The 24,020-nt window shown below is 45.0% G+C and overlaps 2 protein-coding genes across 7 annotated transcripts in view; one reads left to right on the top strand and one right to left on the bottom strand.

Annotated features, from left to right (window-relative positions):
• Nucleotides 1-8,751, top strand: part of BORCS5 (BLOC-1 related complex subunit 5) — a 42,289-nt gene extending 33,538 nt beyond the window's left edge. Inside the window, exons 4-6 of one of the 6 annotated variants that reach the window (XR_012053794.1) lie at nucleotides 5,048-6,278; nucleotides 7,593-7,696; nucleotides 7,809-8,751. Coding sequence is in view for 1 of the 6 variants with exons in the window: in XM_030263678.4 (XP_030119538.1) it covers nucleotides 5,048-5,278 (231 nt within the window). In the remaining 5 variants the exon portion in view is untranslated. Of the gene's footprint in view, nucleotides 1-5,047 lie in introns of all 6 variants that reach the window. The other 5 variants (XR_004366734.3, XR_012053793.1, XR_003958328.4 and 2 more) reach the window with 5 other exon arrangements.
• Nucleotides 8,752-11,226: 2,475 nt separating this feature from the next.
• DUSP16 (dual specificity phosphatase 16) overlaps nucleotides 11,227-24,020 on the bottom strand; it is a 62,982-nt gene continuing 50,188 nt past the window's right edge. The window contains exons 5-7 of the mRNA XM_030263675.4: nucleotides 20,072-20,231; nucleotides 19,264-19,387; nucleotides 11,227-14,926 (exon numbers count right to left, since the gene is read on the bottom strand). Coding sequence (XP_030119535.2) covers nucleotides 13,771-14,926; nucleotides 19,264-19,387; nucleotides 20,072-20,231 — 1,440 coding nt within the window. The 3' untranslated portion in view covers nucleotides 11,227-13,770. The remainder of the gene's footprint in view (nucleotides 14,927-19,263; nucleotides 19,388-20,071; nucleotides 20,232-24,020) is intronic.

The raw sequence follows: 24,020 nt of genomic DNA, 5'->3' as shown, positions 1-24,020 counted from the left end.
AGCTTATGACACTCACATGCCCATGACAGGGGTACTATAAATCTATGCCAGGTAAGAAGTGTGTATATATATATGTCTGTGTGCATATATATGTATATATAAGGGCACTTGTAGGGAGCGCTGTGCTCCAGGACGGCTTCGATGAATGGAGACGAGAGATCTCTGAAGGTTGCTGTTAGAATATAAAGTTTATTAGGGATGGTGAAAGGTCTTGCTTGGAGCTGACAGATGCAGCACGTGGCAAGGCCTGAGGTGATGGGGGAGAGGAGAGACAAGGGGTAGAGAGGATGCTCTAGGAGAGGGTGGAAGTTCCAAGAGAGCAGGGATTCCAAGAGAGGGGAAGATCTAAGAGGGCGTCTGGCCCCTCGGAGACCCCTTATCAGGGGGCTTCAAGGTGGGCTGGAACAAGACCTGGGCCAATGGGGTCACAGACACTTGATGCTTCAGGGGAGGGTTACAGGTGTGGGATGAACCATACATTTTGGGGGTTGAGATGGAACAGTCCATTTGACTTTTGGACCTATCTGTAGGTAAGGGTATTGTCCAGCCAGTAGGGGGGATTGTCTTCATCCTGGCTGCACTATTGTAAATCTTTTGCCAGGCAATTATATTTATCCATTCTTTCCCAACTGGCACTGATTTGTTTTCAGTGTGGTCTCTTGAGAAGCATTGAGCATTGGCCAGTGCTGACCTCAGTCTTTTTGTGGGCTAAATTAATGTCTTTATTCTGCTTGGCAGTGTGGGCCAAGAAGAATTTTTAAATGAATGCAAGAATTTATGGTGTGCAAGATGTCTGATGATATTCTCTATTGTTTTTGTGTTTCATCAGTGTGGTGTTACAAATGGGCCTGTGTAATGCAGAGGAGACTCAGGGCTGACAATGTGAATGGTGCAGTAGAGGGGCTACGCCTGGGGCCCTTTTAAGTGAGGAAATATCCATCTTGCAGTGTTGTTGGAAATAATTATTAATCTGTATTCATTTGATGAAAGAAAAGCCCGGTAGATGTCATTTCATGTTTAAATGTGAAGCTGAGGCAAAATTATTGTCTTGCTGATGATAATCCACAGAGGAGGCATGAGCTTTGAAACAGAAACAGACATAAATTCTGAATGTAAATGACTGTACAAAAAAGTGTGTCATGCTGGAGTGTGAGTTTTAAGCTTGTCCTTTTTTATGGACCTGTGCTTCTGAAAGAAAAACTGAAGAAACACCTCCATCCTTTTTCATGTAGGAAGGGGAGAAAGATCCTGTCTTCTGCTCTGGGCATGTCCAGCCTCAGGTTTGCTGCTTTGACAGAAGGAATGTTTTTTGGAAAGAAATGACATTTGCATTTGGAGCTGTCACTGCTTCATTGAGAACACACCTTTTTTTCTCAACTCCAGATGGGGCAGAACATCTTGCTTTGATGAAAATTAGGACTCTGACATCACATGCTAGGCTGTGCCCTCTGCTTTGTTCTGTTGTTTTTTAACAGGCTTCAAGTCCAGTCTTTTAACTCGCTGGAAGCTTCTGTATACCACTAAGTTGGGGATGTTTGCAGCTTACTGAGTGGTGATGTTTGAAGGACAGATTGGTTGTCAGGGGCTGGTGACAATGCTGCTTCACATCTGTCACATCTGGTGAGTTCAGGGCAAGAGGGTTCAGTTGTCTGCAGCTCTGGTGGCCTGGCATCGTAGGAAGCTTGAAGCAACCAGAGCAGAGCAATGGCTCAAATAAACACTCTCAGATGGTTTTAGGACAGGGAAGAACTACTGGCTCTGAGGTGTCTTGCTGGGTTTCCCAGAGAGCTTCACAGTCTGGGATGGGCAAGAAGGCTGAGACTTTAATGTTTTCCAGATGAGAATGTGGCAGGACTTCATTTCAGGGAGGGACCTGGAGTTGATAGGAACTGCTCAGAGAAGGCAACTTCATTCATTGACCCTCGAGGCTGCCTTGGACTGCCTTGGCTGTAGGCAAGGGACCAGACTCTACTTCCCCTTTTCCAGAAAAGCTCCCCTTTTCCAGATGCTTTTTATTACTACTGTATGATGTATGAAATTAGATAGGAATGAGGTGCATTCTTGTGTGTGTTCCCTTCTCATTATAGATTCCTGCAAGCTGGTGTTAATCTCTGTGGTGGGTATATAGGGCTGACCCTCTGAACCTGAAAGCCCCATCTGAGTGCCAGAGGAATGGGACTGCATGCCAGGAGAGATAAAAGCACAAGGTCTGGCACTGGAGGAGCTCGCTTGGAGGGGGAGGAGGTAGGAAGGATGTAAGTGTATACTTAGGCCTGCTTCAAGGAAAGCTGAGAGAAACATTGGCATTTATTTCCAGGAATTGACACATAGTTTCCTTTTTTTTTTTTTTTTTTTAATAGTTAAAAAGACCAGGTTCAGACTGAGTAAAAATTGACCTTTCCTCACAATTGCTCTATTTCAATTCTCCCTGTTGTGTCTCAGGCTGTGCAGCTGCTGTGGCCTCCCTCAGCAGGCAAACTTGGATGGTAGGTGTAAGGAAACACTCACTTCCACCCTTTCTCTTTCTTGTAAGGTAGCTTTTTTTATGGCTCTTGTCAATGTGTCCAAAGGTAGCAAAGTGCTTGGTGCCACTCTGCATTTCTTCTTTCTACTGCAAGTCAGTATCAGCTTCTCCCCTTGTTCCCCGTCAGTAAGTGGATGTTACTCATACTTACACAAGGAGCCTAAAAGTCAACAGATGCAAATTACTGGAATGGAGAGAAAGGGGGGGCCTTGGGTGTTTTTTGCTTGAAAGCTTGGTAGGTGCCAGTTTTGCTTCTTATACAGTGCTCTGAGGCCACGTGAAAAATCTGCCAGTGGAGGAGAACTTGAGAACTTCAGAACCAGAGGAGGCTTCCGCCTGGGTCCTCATGCTGGTCCATTTAATGAGGCATGCTGGCTTTTGGCAGGTTTCCCGCTGGCTGCCCCTCCAGGCCACAGTCTCTCATTAGGTAGGATGTTTTTAGGCACTGGATTGAACTTGCTGGTTGTTGGTGGTCTGCTTTTACACACTGTTCTTTACAGAGCTAGCGCCAAGCTACTAAATTATTAAGCTGGGGTTTTAATAGAAACCCCTGTGTAGGCTCAAATTGTTTCCACTCTATTTGGAGTTTCCTGCTCTGCTGGTTTTTATTTGTCCCCTGGATGAAGGCATGGAGGAAGGAATTCACAGGAAAGCATAGAGGCAAAGAGCAAAGAGGAAGAATTCAGGCTGAGAGCAGTAGAAAGTGCAGGCAAAATAAAAGGTCAATTGGTACCATTTGCAGCTCTTGATAGAGGTGATGGGGTGGAAAAATGCCCCCTAATCCCCATGAAAATCAGCAGAAAGTTGTGTGTTTGTTTTCAATGCTGTTTGTAACTTAGGTTTCTCAATAAAATAATTTCTTGCCTGACTATTTTTGACTTGACCTCTTCCCAGAGCTTGAAAGGGACATTTGCGAGCACATACAGCTACAGCAGTTTATCCCCAGTGTCAAACCCTGCTGCCACCCGTGGGATGGCAGAATTCTCTCTGCTGCCCTCCCTCCTCAGTGGGGCTTCCAGTGTTGTACCATTTCCACCCAGTTCTCCCTTGCTGCAGGTTCTCCCCTGCAGACCCCACAGCACTGGACACAGGGTCAGGATTGCACCTGCCTGTTCAGTGTTGTGTAAGTCAGGTCAGGTCAGCACCTTGTGTTTTCTTAGCACTGCACTGATAAATGTGTGTTGTCCCTGGTGACAGGTATGGTCACTGTCCTCCACTGGACGGGTTGACTCTGTCACACAGTTCAGGAGAGGGATTTGAACCTGTTAACGGTTATTTGAACCTGTGCTTCTTGGTAGACCATTTTTCAGCATTGATTCCCTCAGGCTGCTTCATCATGAGCAGTGACCTCCTTCCTCTGGGAGCAATTAGATGGGAGAGATTTGGGAAAACAGTGGTAAGAGTTTGCAGTGGGCTAAAACTGCTCAGTGTGTGTCCTCTTCTGCCCTTCACTCTCAACCACTGTGAGCTTGTATTGAGTCCCAAGCCAGGGGACTTCTTTCCACAAAGACATCCCAGTTGGAAGAGCCAGTGCACTGGAGTCACTGGGGTTGTTAAGTACAGCTACAGTGAGCCAAAGTAACCAAACTTCCAGTGTGCACTTGAGGGCTTGGAACAACCCTGTAACCGAGCTCTTGGAACATGTGGTACATATCTTAGGATCTATGTAAAGGATATGTATCTTAGGATAGTTTACAGCTTAAGCCATCTGACTGGGTTTGTGTGTAAGGTACTGGCAGCTACTGGCTGAATCCTGCCTGGAGATTGTATGTCTGGCTCAACAGAAAAATGGGCTGTGAATTATAAAGGCTGCCTTCATCACTCAATAGCAGGAACAGCACTGCAGTTCCTGTCATTGTCATCATGCTCAAGCCATGTTTGGGTACTGACTATGTTTAATTGCATGGATAATTTTCTTAATGTCTCTTCTGGGATCACTTATAGCACTCTTATTTTTGGGTTTCAGGGAAATAGATACACTGGCAATCCAGTGTTGTTCTCTCAAGGTGGGGGTTTTCCAGATGACAATGGTAATAACAGCTATGTCTTAGTTGCAGAGTAATCTGGTTAAACTGAGAAAAATTAGCACTGGCAACTGTGGTAGAGCTTAACGCTTGCAAATGAATGATCTCCAGTGAAAATATAGTTCAGGTGTAGGCAGAGGCCACGGTCCTCTGGGTTTGGATAACTAGGAGGATGTGTTTGTTAGTTTATTGGGAAAAGCCTGGCAGTGCCTGTTGGCTTCTTGCAGTCCTGCAAATGAAGAATTTTCTGATCAGGTATTTAGGTATTTGGGTGGAGAACTGAGGTCATCATATGTCTTCCCTGGTATACAATGTCGTGGAATCATCCCATTCCATGACAGACTGGTTTTGTTCCTTCCAAGGAGTTCCTCTGTACCTGTCTGTTACCTCCTGTTAGTGGAGCATCCAAGGTGGTTGCTTTTGGGAAGGACAGTGTGCTGAAAGGTCTGTGGCAACAGCTGGCCTAATGAGCCTTGCTGTGCTTGTTGTTTTTACACAGATGGACCTCTCTGTGGAAACTCTTTACAGCCTCATGCAGGAGCGCCAGAAGAAGTACGCCAAGTATGCAGAGCAGATCCAGAAGGTCAACGAGATGTCTGCCATCCTGCGCCGAATCCAGATGGGCATCGACCAGACGGTGCCGCTGATGGAGCGGCTGAACAGCCTCCTACCGGAGGGGGAGCAGCTGGAGCCCTTCTCCATGAAACCTGACCGGGAGCTGAGGTCGTAGCGCTCCGGCAGCTCCCCCTGTTACCTTCCACGCTCCACGTTCAGCACAGCAGCACTTCCAGCAGGCTCTGTTGGCAGTTGTTGGGAGCGGGCAGCGCTGCTGTTGGACTCTCTGCTAGCGCACTGCAGGGAGAGTGGCGTGAGCTGCTGGAGCCACACAGCCAGGAATCCAGGGGCTCCCCGGAGGAGATGATTTACCATTCTCTCAACTCCCTCCTCTTGCCCTCCTGTCTCCTCTGCCACTACAATGCCTGTGCAGACACATTTGTTTCATTGCTGTGACTAGTGGTTTACAGAGGAGGAATTTCCTTTCATCTAATTTATTTTTTTACTAAAAAAATTGAAAGGGATATGGGGTGTGATGAACCCTCTAACATGTTTCTTGTGCCATTGGGGTTTAGACAGTTAGATGACTGGAAGGTATTTCTGATCCCCAGGCCTTGGAAATATGTGTTTTATAGGTGAAAGTGTGGGAGCCAGGAACTGGCTTACTAAAATCTGGCCATTATCATAATTAATGTGGTTTGTGTGGCAGGGTTTTGGCATGTCCTTGAGGCTCCTGTTTCTGTGGGCTCACTAATATATAAGGCTGTAAAGGAGTAACTGTTCTAGATATGTATGTCTGTTAATGTAAAGCAAAGCTTAGTGTTCCTCTCCTCCTTGCCCTGACAATGTCCCCATGCCCCAGCCAGTGGCATTTTGTGTCCCTCTAACAGGCACTGGTACCAACCTAATCACTTTGCATCTCAAAGTTGGACACAGGATATCTTTTTTTATTGGGACACTCGAGTTACCTTGGTGCTGTCTTTTTTACCAGTGGGGTGCAGCTGCTTCTTCAAGTGCATGAGGGTAGAGATTCGAGAAGTCCTTTGGCTCTTTGTGTTGGTTTAGCTGCCCTTGTGCCAGGAGGTGGTGGTGGTATGCTGCTGAACAACTGAAGCCATGGGGCCCTTCTCAGCCACTTGCTCCAAAGGCGACAGGATGTTCTTGCTTCCTGCCAGGTGAGCCCAGACTGAAGAGCCCATGAACCACAAGGGTTGTTGTGTGTCAGGAATGCAGTTCCAGCAGTGAGGACAGTCAGGGACAACCCAGCTTCCAGTACAGCACATGGTAGGGTCATTTGCCAAAGGCAACTTGCTTCAATATGTCTTAGTACTTAAGAGCATTTATTAAGCAAAAGGTTGTCTCTCAGCATTTGGAAATAAGAATGTAGTAGGTTTTTTATTATAATAATTGTTGCCTGGTGGCAAGAAGTAACAGGCTGTTCTCTTGTTGCATTCCCAAAGGTCATGTAATATGAATTTTTATCATGCAGACTGCAGCCAACTTAGATATGCATCTGAACCACGGTGGTGGTTGGATCCCAGGGCCTGCTGAACACTGTCTAGATGCAGACTCCTGTAGAAATGAAGCCCCCTGGATTGATGCCCTGGGAAAGGGGACTGACTGCTTCAAGGAGGGCAGGGAACTCAGCAGGAGGGTTTTTAGCAAAGGCAGCAGGTCTCCTTGCCTGCTGCTCCCACTCCAGAGGTTTTTACAGAGTTCTACAGAGTTGTAGGCATATGCTGTGTGTTGCCCAGCATAAAACATCAGAATCCCATCCTTGTTCAAGCTTTCTGCCATGTTTTACGCTTGGATTGTTAAAAACTTACATGCGACTTAACCCAGGAAAAGCTGCTTGTCATGGCCATGCCCTTGTGGGTCCTCGTTTCCATCATGGAATGTGTCTCTGCCGCCCACCATCAGACACAAGAATATTGAGCTGCTTTAAATAGTGGCTGCAGCCATTTTTGTCCTCTTTGTCCAGATGATGCTGTCTGGATGTTTAAAATGTGTGACATTCAGCTGTCTGCCAGATGGGATCATGAGTGTCCCACACCCTGGTGTGCTGGAAACCTGCGCCAGTAGGAAGATCCCGATACTGGATGTCAAGGCAGATGCTCTCTCCTGTAAGATACTTCTCTGAGGCTTGTAGACATTTGGCCTCAGGCTATTAAGTATAAAATCAAAACATTGCTCCCTGCAGTGCTAATGAGGGCAAAGGAATAGTATTTCCAGCTGAAGACTGCAAATCAGTTCCTTCCTCATTTGCCAGAAAACACCAAGGCACTGGGCTGAGAATAGGAGAAAAGCTTTGTAACTAGGAACACTGGTCCTTAAACTTGTGGCTGTGCTGCTGGGCCTCGCAGACAGAGCTTCTTGAACAGCAAGGGCAGGTTGTGGAAGGCATAGTAACTGAACTAGAAAGAAATTAGAGCTGAAATGTGGAGACCAACCTTTTCTAATACTCATATGTCATCATCTTCATTCCACAGGTGATAGTCTCTCGTATGGGTACTGTAAGAACATCCACCCTCTAAATGCCTTTGAACGATGGTTTACAGTTTTATTTAAAATACTGTCACTGCCTTCAGGAACTGTAAGTCTTTGGCACTCTTGCGCAGGGAGAGCTGTGTCCTGCCACATCTTCTTGAGCTGCTGTTTGTTGCTTGGCTGCTTTTTGTTGACTTTGCTCCACATGCTGCTTTCAGATTCAGCTCAGAGGCAAGTGATGCTCAGGATAAGACTGATGCTTCCCACCCACGCTGTTTAGCAGGAGCTTGGAGATGTGACTGGAATCACCTTTCTGCACATGAATTTTCTTTTCCAAGCCAAACACTCTTGGAGGAGGCCTCAGTTATCTTTAGTGAATGTACCAGCTGTTACTTCTACCACAAATGTAGTGCTATGAACAGTGAATAATCTGGTGTGCTCCTCTGAAACCAGACACTACTGCCCTTTTCTGCTTTCTGGTGATGTGTGGTCTGAGTACAGGCTAAGCTTCTTGATACATGATCTTGTGAAAAGCTGGGGAGCAGGATGAGTCCCTGGAGCTCTGGTTCCCCTCTGCCCTGAGCTGCTCTGGCCCTTCCCCTGATTCTGCTGTTGCAACTCCCCTGTTGTGCTGCCACTGGCGCTCCTTGTATCTCACACTGGTCACTGTGCTGCCCATGCAGAGCAGGTATGCCTTGTTGTTTCCGTTGTTTTTGTGACTGTATGCATTGATAGGGTGCTAAAGTGCCAGCCTACCTGCAGGGCAATTTCTGTGAAGATCTGCCGAAGGGGAGAGAAAAGAACTTTTGTTGTTGCTTTATTTTTTAAATAGATGTATTTTAAATTAAATATATTTAAATATCTTTAAATATTTTAAAGTGTGTTTTCCCCTCCTTCAAGCTTTTACACAAAGAGTAGAAATACATGTTTTCACAGGCCCATTGATTGCATGAGTCAGCCCCTCTCTCAGACTGTGTGCCAGTAGTTTCCCGAGGTACTGCTGTAACATCCCTCCTGTTCCCAAGCTGACAGAAGGTATTTTGATTGCCAGCCTTGTGGCTGAGCACTCCATGGTTTATGGGTGGTTACCCTGTTCAGCTTTCTACATGCTCCTTGTTCCACAGCTCCAGCATTAAAACTTTTGGTGTGGCTCTTTTCCAAGTGTGTTGTTTCTCCAATTGTCTTATTGCTCATTCTTCATTCCCACTTCCCACCGTGGTGTCTGGGCAGTGCAGGCATATCTCAGCTTTACTTTGCAACCACTCTGTGACATGGAATTGGCTGATTTCAGCTGCCCTGGGGCTGCCTCTGCCATAGGATTGAGACGAAACATATCCCTAGAATGAAAATAAATGCTGGTTGGTTTTTTTCCCCCTATGCTGCCCCAGTGCTGGTTGGCACTGATGTCCAGTTTGAATAGAAGATATGAGCAGCAATGCTTGGGAAAGTGGAAGTGGTGATGGACTCTCACCTGCACAGGTGATACTGAATAAAGAGAGATTTACAGGGGTTCTTTTTCTTTTGCTGCTGTTTTGTGGGGGGTTTTTTTGGTGGTTTTTTTTTGTTTGTTTGTTTGTTTGTTTTAATGGCCTGATGCCAGCCTCATCATTGCCTGTAGTGTCACACTTTGGCTTTGTACAGCAGTGGAGTATGGTGAGGGTCCCTGGAAACGGCAGCTGAAATCCTCTCCTCAAAGTGAGCAATTCCTTGCAGCAGGACAATTCTCCAGAAGTGTTTGGCAGCATTTTACATGCCAGGAAAGCAGCCCCTTCCCAGAGGGGTGGGTGTTGCAGAAGGCAAGAAATAGCTCCCTTTCCTTTTCTATTTATGGTGACTCTTAATATTCTTGGAAGTGCAGAATTAGCTCAAGGCTTTACTGCAGAAATGCTTCAGTTTGCCTCAGAGCAACCATTTGGACCTGAGGGCCAAGAAGTTCTTTGCAGGCAGCATTCAAAGGGCAAGTGCTATTGCCAGGCAAAGCTGATGTATTAGGAACACTGTTCTACCTGAATTCTCAGTTGTGGGTTTGTATAATGTGTGTATAATGTAATTGTGACATTGTGTATATTACTGTCTAAAAGTGCTAGAATAACTACTTTTATCACAGATTAATAACAAATACAGACTAGTTAGGTGTATGGCTGGCTAGGTAAGTTTGAATTGCAGTGATTTTGGATTTAAAAAGTAACAGTCTTATTAGGACCTTAGTGCTGTCCCCTTTGTTCTGGGTTTTTCATGCCCACACTTTCTGGTAGAAGTCAGTTTGTAACTTGTGCTGTGAATCACAGCATACTGAGCACTTAGCTGATGAATACAGTTAGTAAAGACAGTAGTTCACCTGATTACCACATTTCTACACTCTTATCCTCCCCAGCCCCCTCAAAAGCAGGGCTACCTGATTCCTGCTGGGAGGAGGTTTTTGCTGTTTTCAGTTCACTTCATTTTAGGAATGTCACTCTGATGGTCAGGAGCCCAGTGACCTTGGGGACCTCTTCCCAGTAATGCCAGGCAGTGAAATTAAAATTAGGTGTTGGTGACATGCATGAGGCAGATTTCAGTTGCCCCTTGGGTTTTTACTGGAGGTGGAGTTAAGCTGTCTCTTTCCCAGAGCTGGCTGGTGGTAGGGCCAGGGATGGAAGGAGCAGGAGCAGAGCAAGTCCTGCAAAGCAGGCAGGAATGGTGAAAGCTGAAGTGAATGCTTCAAAAAACAGAATTTGAGGGAACAGAGCTACTGCAATCAGAAGCGGACTTTAGAGTGGGGTGAGCAGCTAAATCATAGAAGATTGTCATGTCAGCCTGTTGTGTAGGCTAAGCAGCTGATGATGCCATTGAATTTGCATGGTTCATGTTTTGTTCTCTAGGAGCTCCTACATCTTGTTTGTGGAAGGTAAGAACAGAAACTCATACAGGTTGTTCCTTGTGCTCTTTCTTTTAGAGAGGCTGAAGATTTTGCATTTCCCTTTCTGGGACTGTGCTTTGAAATTCTCAAAAGGCTCTTACTGCACCTGAGTTTGAAGATGTTACATAAACTTGCAGCTTTCTCCTAAGAATATTACTATGGCTGCCCTCTTTAATCCTAATTATGCTGTATATGTGTGTTCCATTCTCTGAAGTAGCAGTGGGGGGGTGTGCTCCAATCTCAGTGAGCAGAACTTGCTCTGAATTCTTCAAGACTGAGAGTATCAGTCAAAACAAGTATTTAAATGAGTAATTAAATTATTCTTCAAGTAAGTAGTATGGGAGGGAGGCAAGAAAAAAGCATGGGGTTCGTTCTGGGTAGCTTCAACAATTTAAAATACTTGCTTCACCAAGACCACCCCAGCTGCCTGAGGAACAGGTTACTCACACCTGGATTAGACAGTGGAAGGTGTTAATGCAGACAAGTGCCACTGCTGCTCATCAATGGAGCAGAAGAAGGGGGGTAATCAGGGACCACTAAGAGCCCTAAATGGTTACTGGTGCTGTAAAATCACCACTGCTTGTGAAACGTGATCTAAAGCTTCTCCAGCCCTGTCATTCTTGAACACACCTGCAGGGAAGGGGGTGTCCCATAAAGGACAAGGTCCCTGCTCTCCTGGCTGCTGGGGGGAGCAGGTCCTGCTGCAGGTAAAACACTCAACAACTCCTTCCTCAGCCTTCTGTATAAACGGGTACCATTTCTGATTTTATTTCTCCATAACATACAGCTAATGTTCATGACACAACAAGATGAGAAACTTACATCTCTCTGAACCATTTCACCAGTTCGCCATACACCAAACATGTCAAGTATGCCACACACCAAATGCCATACGTTATATTCATATTGAATATGTACACATTTTTCCCTGTCACATCCTCCACTTTGCTTTTCAGACTTCTGCAAACCATTTCCACAATTCTTCAGGGACAGGACTCTAGTTCATGTATGAGCCAGGCCACAATCCTGTGCAGGACATGGGGTTAAGGCTTCCTCCTATGGGAACCTGCCCCCTATAAGTACTGAGCCTACACCTTGGATTCATCCAGAACACACTGGGAATAACAAGGAGGCACAAGACCAGATTTCAGTTCTTCAAAAGGCAATCAACCAAACCAACCCCAAACATTCAAAGAAGGTGAGAACACACATGTCTGAAGGAGCACAAAACAGGGAGAATCTGTTTTTGCCTCTAGGGATTGATATGTGTTAACTCCCATTAACTGGTTTAAATCAAAGTCACGGGCTTTTCCCGAATTGTGGCTGAGAGGAGCCCTGTTCAACTGTTAACATAGGCATATACACACACAGCTAAAAATAGTTGTGATATAGTCACTTCCACTGGAGATGTAAACAGAGACAAGTGGCAGGACGTTCAATGAACAGCCAGCACCTGACACAGTATCCAGGGTGATGTCAGCCTCTCCCTTGCCCAGGCCCTCTGTACATCCTCTTACACACACAGCACAAAGAGCCTCTGGGCTCAGTGACTCCTGGTGCCTCCTCTCTCTGTGCCTTTTGCACTTTTTAGGATCAAGTTAATGCTGTAGCTTTCAGTGCTATTTTCAATGGGCTATTGTAGGAAATTAAAGTCACATCCTAGCCACAAAACAAAACAATGACAAAAATCTTCTCCACGTTTCAATATAGTAAAACCTGAGATTTGAGTTACAAACTAGCTAAACTTACAGTAAAAAAACCCAAACATAACCCAAGCTGCTGACTTGAATTAGGGCTTCAATTTGCTGCTGACAATTTTTTTTTTTTTTTTAAAGCTGTTGGCCAGGGTTAATTATTTGTTACTATAATTTTCAGCTGCCTGCACTGAAATGGGACAAAAAAATAGTTTTCTTTCAAATGTTCTGAGGGGTGCTGGGGAAGGCCCTGGGGGCAGGAAGGATGCAGCTTTACACGGTGGCTCTGGTACCATCCCTTGCTGACCATAAACCTCTGGCAATGTGCACATGTAGCCCAAGGTGAGCAGCAGCCAAGGTGGGAGGGGAAGCAGCTGGGTCGTTGTCAAAAGCATGAGAACGGCTGTGCCTCATCTCCTGTGAAACCAGGGCTGTGACACCTCCTTGAGATGGAGGTGTCTTCCCTGGGGTGCAGACGGTAAGAATGCGGTAGAGCCTTGAGCATCTGCAGTTACACCTTAGAACTGCTCAGTTAAGGACAAAAGCCCGCCCCAGCTCATTTTTTACCTTAAAAAAACCCCAAACATTTGAATTGTTTTTCAGCAATTGTTAATTGGCAATAAAAGTGTGTTGTGGCCACTCGTACCAGCTACTTCTCTTGCATGTAGCTCTAGGTATCAACCACTCCTTTATAGCTTAGAAGACAAAGCAGCTACCCTTCTCCCAGAAGTCAGCTTAATATCAAAAATACAAATACTTTATCAAAAGGCTAGGGGAAACAGTCCTAAATATGGTTCATTCATCTTTTAAGAATTGTTGCTGAGCCAACTAAAACTTGTGCGTGGACAGCTTTAAAAAAAAAAATTAAACTAGGCCAGTCATTACTTGTTCACATTGTTTATGAACTTACTACCAGCATGTGGCAGCCATACATTGTGTTTTTGAGGTACTGGGTTTTTTTTTTTTTTTTTTTTCTCTGAAGCAGCTCTCCAGCGAATCACCTAAAGCCTATTCATTAGAACAATAGTTACACCAAGTATTTACATTTGTGTGAAGGGTGTGGTCAGACCAGCCTTGCTGTAACCAGTCCCTATGGCCTTTGGAATCACCCCCAGTCTCCTTTTCTTGTAGGAAAAAGGTCTCCCTCCAGAGGTTGGCTCAGTGTCAGGGCTAAGGTGCACTGGTGAAGACGTGAGGCATGGGGAGGGAAGAACAAAACTAGTTCTGACAGGTAGGAGCGTGGTTCAGTGGAACCAGAGAAAGGGTTTGACACCAAGAGAGCTTCCTTGTTAAAAGCCACTGAAAGGATGGGCAATCCATTGCACAGAATTGCTTCCTCTGACAGGGAAAGGTCTGTGAAATGTTCTACCCTTCTCCCGGAGAGGGGAGGAGAAAAACCCAGCAGCAACCTTGGTCTCCTTGTGCAGAGGTCGAGGTCACTTCCCTGCAGTACCACCCTTTTCCCTGGTTCAAAGCAAAGCCTCTGTTTCTTCCCTCCCCCCCCTTTTTACCCAAAGTTTCAGATTTACAGGGATCTCTTACTCGCCGGGGGAGCGGCTCTGCCACAGTCACACGAGCCTCTGCCCCTCAGGACACTTCAATGATTTCCATGCTGCCTGAAAAACTCGACTGACTGCCCACTTTGCCCAGTTCCTCTCTGGATCTGTTGTCCGACAGGATGCTCTCCCCGAACTCCATCTGGCAGCTCCTGCGCTTGAACTGCTTCTCGAAGGAGCTCTCTTCGTGCCAGCTGCGCCGGGAGTCGCCGCGGTCGGCCTGGCGGGCCCGGCGGCGCACGGCGCTGGGCTGCTCGCAGCCCGCGGGCAGCTGGCCGCAGCTGTAGGCGGGGAAGGCGGGGCTGCCCCCGAACATCGCCGAGGCCGATGCCGAGTAGAAATGCGAGGACTCGGCGGCGAAATACCAGCTGTTGGTGAGGGACGAGGGCTGCGGGGCCAGGATGTCCGAGTGCCAGCCCTTGAGGCCCAGCCCCGTGGCTGACTTGGCCAGGTGCTGCTGGCTGGTGGAGAGCCCGAACACGAAGTTCGTTCTGTAGGTGTCCTCCACGCTGCCGCTGCGGTGCAGGGGGTACAGCAGGGCCCGGGGCGCGGCCGCGCTGCCGCCCCGCCGGCCCGCGTGCGGCCGTGAGGCCGGGCTGTCCAGCGGCCACGGGCCCTCCCGCGGCCCGGCCCTCTGTTCCTTGTCGGGGCTGCTCCCCGGGCTCTGCTCCGACACCTCCTGCAGCGGGGAGATCGGGCACAGCTTGCTGCTACCCTCCAGGGCAGCCGCGTGCTTGTAGTACTCCAGCGTGTCCTCGGAGGAGGCAAAGCCCTGCACCGATGCGGTCACGCAGCTGCTACTCGCTGAGTAGGACACGGATTTGATATCCAAGGAAAAGGAGCGCTTCAGCCGGTTGCTGTCTTCCACCTTGTCCAGGGAGACGTGCAGCCCGTTGATGGCCTGCACCAGCGGGCCGTCCTCCAGCGGGGCCGGGTGCCCGCCGCCTGTGGGCTTGGGCTCCAGCAGCTCCGAGGCGGTGGAGAGGCAGAGCTGGCTGGGGGAGAGGCTGCTCTGCCCTCCCTCCAGCACCTGCACCTGCTCGCTGCTCTTCTCCAAGTGCAGGAGTTTCAGCTTGCTGATGTGGCTAGGCTGACGGCTCTGGTTCTTGAGCTTCTTCTCGAAGTCCAAAAGCTGGCCCAAGAAGTTGAAGTTGGGAGAAATGGTTGGCCTTTTTTCTTTCACAAACCTGTTAAGAGGGGACAAAGGGAGAACTAATTCAAGAGTCTGCTGCTCAGTTATTAGATAACCCTATACTGAACGTTATGAGTGTCTACAGCCTATACTTAACTGGGACTAAGGTTCAATCAAGCATAAGTAATTCAAGGATGGAGTTAAAAAAAGGCAGTTTAAAGCAAAATGATACATGCTGCATGCTCTCAATTGTCTCTATAGTTTAAAGGTGGCTAAAAATTGTGCGGGGAAACAAACATTTTAACTCTTCATGATGTCCACAAGTGATTTAAGTGGATAATTTTCTGTATTTACTTCATCATGCGATCTTTGCTGCCTTGGTTTCTGACCAGAGTAAAGAACTCCTGGAGTTTTGCATGAACAGCACTTGAGCTTTAGCCAAGAGACCACTTCCCATGTGCTACAGAGAGTGGACACCTCCCCCACCATTCCAGTGACATCACATGTTCTGTCACATCTCTCATGTCACTACTGCGCTGCCTACCCTGTTTGGGGTACAGGCAAGATCCCAGTACATTCTGACCTTGTCCAGCAAATGCTAGCGACTTCTGCCCCACACTGTAATTGACCACTGATGGGGTGACCAAAACTAGAAAGGTGCAAATGCAGCATTGAAACAAAAACCCTCTCTCAAGCCCTGCAGGCTTTCAGCAGTACAGGGAAACAAAATTGCCAAATCCTTGGAAGATTTCACCTATTTTGAGTATTTTTGGGTGCTGTAGGAAGCAGCCTGGCTGGCACAGGTGTGCAAATCCACACATGCACTGCAAGTGAGTAGGGAAAATGTTTTGCTGAACCAGGATACTAAATGTACAAAAGACTTGTATCACATTATTTCTATTATTTATCTCAAAGTTAAATATAATACTTATTTCCTACCTGTCTGATTTGCAATACAGATAAATAAGTACTTTGCTTTTAACAGGCTGCAAAACAGAGGTGCGCAAATCCCTCCTCCTCCAGTTCTGGTTGTATTTTTTTTTTTTTTTTTTTTAAGAAACACTCCTGGAACTATGCTTAACCAGATGACAAGAGAATTAACAAAGAAAGAAACCTTGAGGAGCTAAATATAATACAAACACACATATGATGTGTCACTGGGAAAATTAAATACTATGAAAAATAAAACCTGTCTAGGGAATTGTACAGAAGATGAGTGTGCAGTCATGAAAAGCTGTGTGGGAAAAATGGAAAGGTGTACTTGTGTATGCGTGTACATGCTAGCATATGAAAAATGTCAAAACTTGCATTTTTTATTACTATTTTTTAAAATTTGCCAGAGAACAAACAATCCTAGGAGTAGTCAAGCTGACACTATGACCTGGAATCTTAGATTGCACAAGCTGATAGTGGAAACTTCCACCAAGAAGTGTAACACTGGCAAATGGAGAAATCTAGTGAGTCTCCTCAGGAGAAATTCTGTAGTTTGTCCTCTTTGCATTTGATGTGAAGGTTTTTAGCAATTTTCTCCCAGGAATTCACAGTCTTTGTTCATTTTTTTCCAGTCAAAGTTGTTATACTTGGGTTAGTTATTAAAGGAAGGTCCTTCTGCCTTTGTTGTGGTAGCCTCCCCAACACTCTGTTCTTCTAACTTTCTCCTCATCTCCACTTTCTCCTCCCTCTCCAAAATACTGGGCAGTCCCAGATTTAAAACTAGAATTTTTAAAAATTAAAAGAGTAGGGAAAGCATGCTAGATTCCCTGACAAATTTTAAAGCTTTGGAGGCTTTTTCATCTCAAAATATGGATTTTTTTTTTCCAATTGGAAAACATGTATAATGTTTAATTCTTATGTTTATTTCTGTTAAATAGTCCATTATACAAAAGATTTAAAAAGTTTATTTCTTTGACTTTGGTTTCAAGTAATATTATCACCTTTTAATTTTTTGTAATACTGTCAGACAAACATTTTATCTAATGACTTCCGCTAATTCAAAGAAAAGTATTTTCTTTTAAGCTTGGCCAACAAGAGATCCCGAACCAATAAGTGAAATGTTCTGCAGATGATTCTCCCTGAGCTATATCAAAGGAAATATGACAAAATATTATCTAAATTTCACAGCAGTTGCTCACTCCTAAGAGAAAAAGACTTAGTGGGATTAATCCTTCACACTCTGTTCATGCTTTTGATTAAGATACAAACTAGAATTAAATGCAGAGATTTCATGGAGAAATTTAGAAGCTCCCTGAAGAAGTTCCTTGACGCGTGTGCATTTTAGCAATATTTAGTTCTCTACAGCTCTGCCCTCAGCCACTACAGCCTGAGACCAGGCAGATTTTTTCACTGAGCTCACACCTTGCACAGTATCTATCCACATCGACTGTAATTCATGCCTGTTATCTACCTGAAAAAACGAGCTTTAACTTCTTAACCAAACCTGTTCCATGCTGAAATTCCTACCCAACACCAAGCTACCAGCAGGCTCTAGTAAGGAAACGTGTCCAAACACAGCAGGAGAGAGCTGTAACACAGGGACCTCTTACATGCAGTTTTTTCACTGCACACGTAACAACATTCAACCACTTAAAAAGAAACGTTTCTTTGGAAATCATGCTCCACATGGCAATATCCAGTGTTCATCTCTCCGTCCTCATTCCTGTTTTAGGGATGGTGGTTTGGAATCACACAAAGGTGATTCCAAAGGGGCTCCTCTGCCCTTGCTCCAGGGCAATTGCTCAAACTGGTTCTGCATAACTCCTTACAGTGATGCACTAGCTGTGCTCAAATAGAGGTTTTTGGAATTCACTTGAAGTTAACAAAATGAATTAAGCATTTATATTTTAGCTTGTAGAGTTACGTGTTGAATTTTAACCTTTTACTTAAGAAACCCTTGCCATAAGTACAAAAGGGCATAAGAAAATACAAATTTCTGAAGCTTATTGCACAAAGAACAATGCCTCAGAATGCAAAGAACCCAGACAAAGAAGCTTTCCTGTCTTCAAGCCTATCAAGACTGACAGACGTACTCAGATAAGCACTGAAAGACAAATAGCGCAGAGAGGAAGAGTTCAAAAGTTCAATCATGAGGAAGACCAAAATCTTCAGCCTCAAGAGACCACCAGAGATCCCTGCAGGACCACCACAGCAAACCACACATGCCCAGAAGGGCATGGACCTATTTAACATGAAAGGCGAGGACAGGCGGGGCCAGGGGTTGAATATGCATGGAAAAGTTGTGCAGTGTACTGCATATGGAACACCTTTCTGAATGAAAGTGTGGGTCAGTCTGAGGCTCAGAGCACAAGTTTTCAGAGAGATATCTCACTTGTGCCAAGCGTGACATACATACCCACTTCATAACTCCATCAGGTTATGGAGTCTATTTATTTATTCCGCATATCGCTTCAGTGCCAGGGAGCCCATCAAAAAGAGAATAATCATTTTCTGTACAACACAACAAAGCAGTTGGTTTAAAGTAAATACAGAAAAGACAAGACATCTGGCGGGTAGGAAAGTGTTCACAATCCAAGTAGAGAAAAAATGGTATCTGTAAAGGAGGGAAAGGAAGGGGGTCTCCACAAATATTACCAAATGCCCAAGGAAGCAATACTTCAAAATGCTTTTGCACAGGATTTTTGGCTGACTTCAAGAGCAACAAAGAAGCTTTCTCCATTCCTGGGCATTTCACTTTCAGGCAGTTCTTTGTGAGAACTACCAAACTGCAGGAGACAGATCCAGCCCAGCATTTATCCTAAAGTGTGGCTCTAAATACCCTCAGTTCTCTCCTCAACCCTGACCATTCTGCTGTTCCTGTGGCTCACAAGATGCTGGTACACGTGTGTGTTTGTACACAACAGCTGTGGTTCAGGAGTGATGCTCCCACCAAAACACTCCCAAACCATGCACTGCTCCTCTTTAGCAGGAGGGAGAGGAGAATTGGAGGCACATAGGCTGACATAAGAACAATTTACTGAAAACAGTGATGAGATTAAAAAAGTAACAGTAACAGCACCATAGAGGGTGTGAGAAAGAGGCAAATAATTCACACCATGTGGAAGCCCCAGAGCACCTGACCCAGCCTCAGAAGGGACCCTTCCCCTGCTCCCAGCAGTGACAGGAGGTGGCATGGAATAACCTCCAGGTCTTGGCCATGCCTCTCCTCGCCACTGCAGAAATTAACTCCGTCCTGGCCAGAAGCAGGACAAGACACATACATTGAATAGGCAGTTTACATTCCATGTATTTGCCTGCTTAGATCAAAGATCATTCTGAACTGGGCAATTAATATTAGCTGTGTGATATCTATTCAATAGCATTAATTTGTTTCTGGAGGAAACCTATGCTTAAAACAAAGGGCACAAGAGTTAGTAGGAAGGGAAGATTTGTCCCTACCTGTAAGCTTCATCCAAGGACATATCCATTCTTTTCATGATGTATGCAATGGCAATTGTGGCAGAGCGAGATATCCCAGCTAAACAGTGCACCAACACACGGCCATTGGATGCTTTTGCTTTTTCTACATGGCAAAAGAAATTGGCAACTGTCAAACTCAGCAGCATCATACCAGGATAAAAGTTTTTAAAGAAAGCAGTGTTATTGAAAATTATTCAAAGCTTCCAATTGAACTGCTAATTGCAAATCTCATGGAAGCTTGAAACAAAACTCACTCATTTCGTTTAGCACTGTGTAGTAAGCATTGAGTATAGAAAAAGCATGACTACACACAGGAAATATCCTGCAGTCACAGCATAGCTCATTTTAATGTGCGCATAAACAGCTGTACTTAGATGTCTAGGAAAGATGATTGTTTCTAATTTTATATACAAGTAAAAAGCAAGCATTCACGATGGAATAATTTGGCTACTTCAAATATGGCCAGTTCACTTCCCAAAGGTAAAGGCAGAAGTTGTATGTCCAAATTTCTAATCCACTCTCTACAGACATACATGAGGCATCTACGAGGCTGCCTGAAAGCAGCTCTGAAGTGTCTTTGTTCTGTAATGCAGGAACATGCAGTGGCAGAATCTCCCCACTTTTTGTTCCTGTGCTTATGAAGTGATGCTGATCATGTCCATAGATCCTGAGGGTATTTTCACAGTACCCTGAAAGAACTCAGGGCTTCTCCAGCCAAAACAGCACAGCAGACACACAGAGAAACCCAAACACTGTTTGAGAGAAAGAATTAAAATTTTCTACTCACCTATAAAATCGACTGATTTATCCAACCAAGGCAAAATTTTCTCACAAAAGCTGTCATTCACAGGCACTCTGAGGAAATGGGATTCTGGAATAAAATCAGGCTTTGGACAAGTATTGCTGGCATTCAGCACGTAGCCAATGTCGTTCTGCTGCATCAGCTCCTAGGAAAGAGAGGAAGAGTAAGCCTAGAAAAGTCAAATGGTACCTTTGGCACATTACAAAGCTAAAGACCAAACTGAAATTTGTGTTGGAGTTGCTCTAGCTGTGTAAGGGACATTCTTCTAGGAAAAAGACAACTTCTCAGCTTGGAATTCTCTTGACAACTTCTAATGAGACATCTAGTGTGTCCAAATAACATATGGCCTGCAAATCCCATATAAACAAAGTTAAAAGAACATATAAACAAAGTTAAAAGTAATGGTAGAATACCTTCTGCTACTCTGAAGCATCACTTCCAAGAGAATGAACTTTTTGCTACTTTGGTTTAAAATCTCAGCATGCAAGCTGACAACAAACACTTCCCACATGCAGCTTGCTCACCTGAATATGTGTATTCCAGATCACATATCTAGGACTGAAATTGCCCCAGTATCACAGATATTGGTGGGAAATAGGAAATTAAATGGATGCCTCCTGCAGTCACCTCTCAAGTCCAGGAGTTTTTTGTTTCTGAGGTAATGTGCAAAACTCTCTCAAAATGTCAAGGAAAGAGATTAAGATCTTGAATTAAACCACTTCCACACAGCACTGAGTGGCATTTTACAAGGAGTCCTGCTCTGTGATGTACAGTTTCAGTTTTCAGTCTCTAGGCCTCTTGCCTCTCAGAGAAATGTCACAGGAACAAGCAAAGACACTCAGTATACATTTAACAGTCAACTGGGATTTTAAGTAAGTCACTTTTCATGATTGAAATAAAAGAGAGGCATCTCTTTTCCACATCTTGCGATATGTACGGTATTTAGAGTTGTGCAAAATAGTTTGTGATGCAGTGGGCACCTTAGTACAAAAACAAGTGAAGAAGTACTGGAAAAGTAGAGATGGCTCCACCACAAGCCATCCAGTCTCCTCCAAGGAAGCATCTTGACACAGGAAAGCAATTTAGCCTGTTAGAGTAATGCTTATCAAACTGCCATGGTTCAGAGAGGATCTGGCAGTAAGTGACATGCAATACTAGGCTTGGACATTACTTACACTGAACATAAGCACTGTGGAGCTTTTGGCCAGATTTCTATGGAAACTGTTATCTCAAAATAAACACTAAGACAAAGAAAACAACACAAAATCTGGTTTTAATCCTTTTTCTTTCATAGCAGATATATAATAAAGTTTGTCAATCCATAGGAGCAGCAGAATGAAGGAATTCTTACACTGCTGATTTCAGCTGGAGATCTACAAGTAGAAAAATACAAAGTCATAAAGCCAAATGATTGACTCTTGCCCAGATTCCTTCTGCAAACATAGAGATCTTTAAGTGAGAAGAAACAGGGATATGCTTACTTAGCAGAAGAGCCAGAACTCTATCTTGTTCAGTCAGAGCAGTCTAACATGTGATGTTGAGCACCAGTACCCCACACACATGGCACAGCGTATGTAGAAGGGATGAACACACACATGAATAAATTAAATCCTGAGTGAGAGGCAAGAGCTGCAGGGCAGAAGTGAATCTACTTCAGTCACTTCAGAGGAAAGTGCACAAAGTCCAGCCAGTAGTGGCTGTAAACATGGAATTTACATGAATTTCTGCTAGGGAGATGATTTTTGTTGCCTGGAGCAAAATGAACTGCTCCTCCAACCTCTTATCTGAAGTCCCTCACATCAGCACATGCAGAGGCTGGAGATGTGGGCACATTAAACCAATGGACATGCATTATGTCATGAACACACCCATCCAAGGGGAACAGGAGATGGACAATTCCTTGCAAAGAAAATAATCATAACTATTATTTTCAGCAATGGTCAAAAAAAACAAAAACAAAAACAAAACAAAACAAAAAAAAACCCACAAGAAATAAAGGAAAAGGGCTGTGTCTGTCAAAGTAAGTTCTCAGCATTAGTGCTTCTTGCCTTGCTGATTTCCTGGGTCAGACTCCCAGTATAGCTCAGCTTCTTATCAACAAATTCTAGTATGTCCCTGTTTGCCCGTCTCCCTTCCTTCACGTCCCCCAGCTGAAGCACCCAGCTCCCTCTAGCCCTGCATGCCTTCCACAGCTGCTGCTGCCGCATCTTCTTTGCCTGGATTTCACTCTCACACACTGACATGCCTAAAAGCAGGAGTGCTGTAGGAAATATGGAAATATTGGGAATTATCCAGAGGGGAGAGGTAGTGGGAATGGGATTCCTAGCACAGGGCACTAACTGGACTCCTGGTATCTTAAATGTGCTAGGGACACCCTGATACCCAACATCCCCTGTGGGATGTGCCCATGGGGAAGACAGTGGGAAACTGCCATGGGAAACTACGGTACTTTAAGATAAGGCATTTCCCCAGAGTCCTCTGCCCCCCAGTGCAAATGAGCACATGCCCATCATCTGTCAGTTTGTGGTTGTCATCTCCCCAAGTTCTGGAAAGTTCCCCATTCTCACTGCTTCCAATGATTCCGTCTGTAAACCACTCCTTCCCTTTTCCCTCATTGGCCTAGTTTATGCCACCCCATCCCTGCTCCTCCCTTACACCCTCTTCCCACTGGATCTTTTGTACCCTAGCCACGCCTTCCTTTTCCCAGTTATATACTCTGGCCCCTCTTTCCCTGGTCATTCTCGGAGCCTGCCTCCTCTGAGTGTGGTTGTTACTCTGCTGCTATTTCTGCCTCCCTGTTCCTTCGCTCAATCCTCAATAAACCTGCTTGGATTCCAGCAGCTCAAGAGTCCTTCCATCTTTCTGATGGATATTTTAATTACACTATCCAGGCATCTGTCAACCACCCAACTAGGGGTTACCCTTTGGGACTTGGTCAGGGGTAGCCTTCAACTTACGCCCGAACAGACTGGACACCTGCCTGTCCAGCCCAGAACGTCTCCATTGGGTTTTGGATCTGTGACCCAGCTTCCAGGATCCCAGAGCTCTTCAGCAGCAAATCCTGGGAAACAATTACTGCTTTAGGTCACTGGGCTGAAATACTGATTCCAAACAGCTCACTGCCTGTTGTCACTGCTTGAAGGAGAGCGAGGAGCAACTGGAATATCCACAAAGCACATGCAGGGTCCTGAATTCCCAGGTACGAAGAGGGGGGAGGTGAAGGTTTCACTAATAAATGGACTGCCACAGTCAGGTTTGTTAAGAACGTAGCTAAGGGGGGGTGATGAATTGGGAAGAATAGAAAACCTTATTATTTCTTTTAAAACAAAAACATTAATGAGCTGCACAGTCCAACCATCACAGTTATACCAGGTTTTTGGGGTAGGATTGATTATTCAACAGGATTGATTATGGAACAAGAAGGCTGCAGACGCCAAGTCTGAAATCTACAAGCCAAGAAAACCACCCCAAAATATTAGTGCTTGTCTTTTAGACTGAGGCTAAAGAAAGAAGTTATGCTTCTTTCTGAAGCATAACTGAATAATCAATCATTCCCACTGTGACATACTCCAGTGTAATAACCATAACAGTGCCCTCATTGTAAGGCACCCAAGAGGAAAAAGTGAATTACGATGGGAGGAAGATTTAGAAATCCTAATACTAACAACTCTGTCAAAAGAAGGTAAATGCTCTTTTTGTAAGCTTATTTACATTTTATGACTCGTTTAATCTGAAAATTAATAGCACTTAAAATCTTATTTTGTTCCAGGAAATAAAATCCAGGTCTGGAAGAAAAGAATAGTTATGCAAGTGGAAAGGCATAAAGTTATACATTTTAAATACTGTCACAAGCCATGAAGTGTAAGTAGGAAGCTCCTTCAGGCCCATAACCACACTACAGATTGCTTTCTGTCACGCTAATTTTCAGAAAGGA

This window comes from Taeniopygia guttata, chromosome 1A (assembly GCF_048771995.1).
Source record: "Taeniopygia guttata chromosome 1A, bTaeGut7.mat, whole genome shotgun sequence".
Classification (NCBI taxonomy): domain Eukaryota; kingdom Metazoa; phylum Chordata; class Aves; order Passeriformes; family Estrildidae; genus Taeniopygia; species Taeniopygia guttata.
Note: the sequence above shows the minus strand (reverse complement) of the source record. Positions and strands in the feature narration are given on the sequence as shown.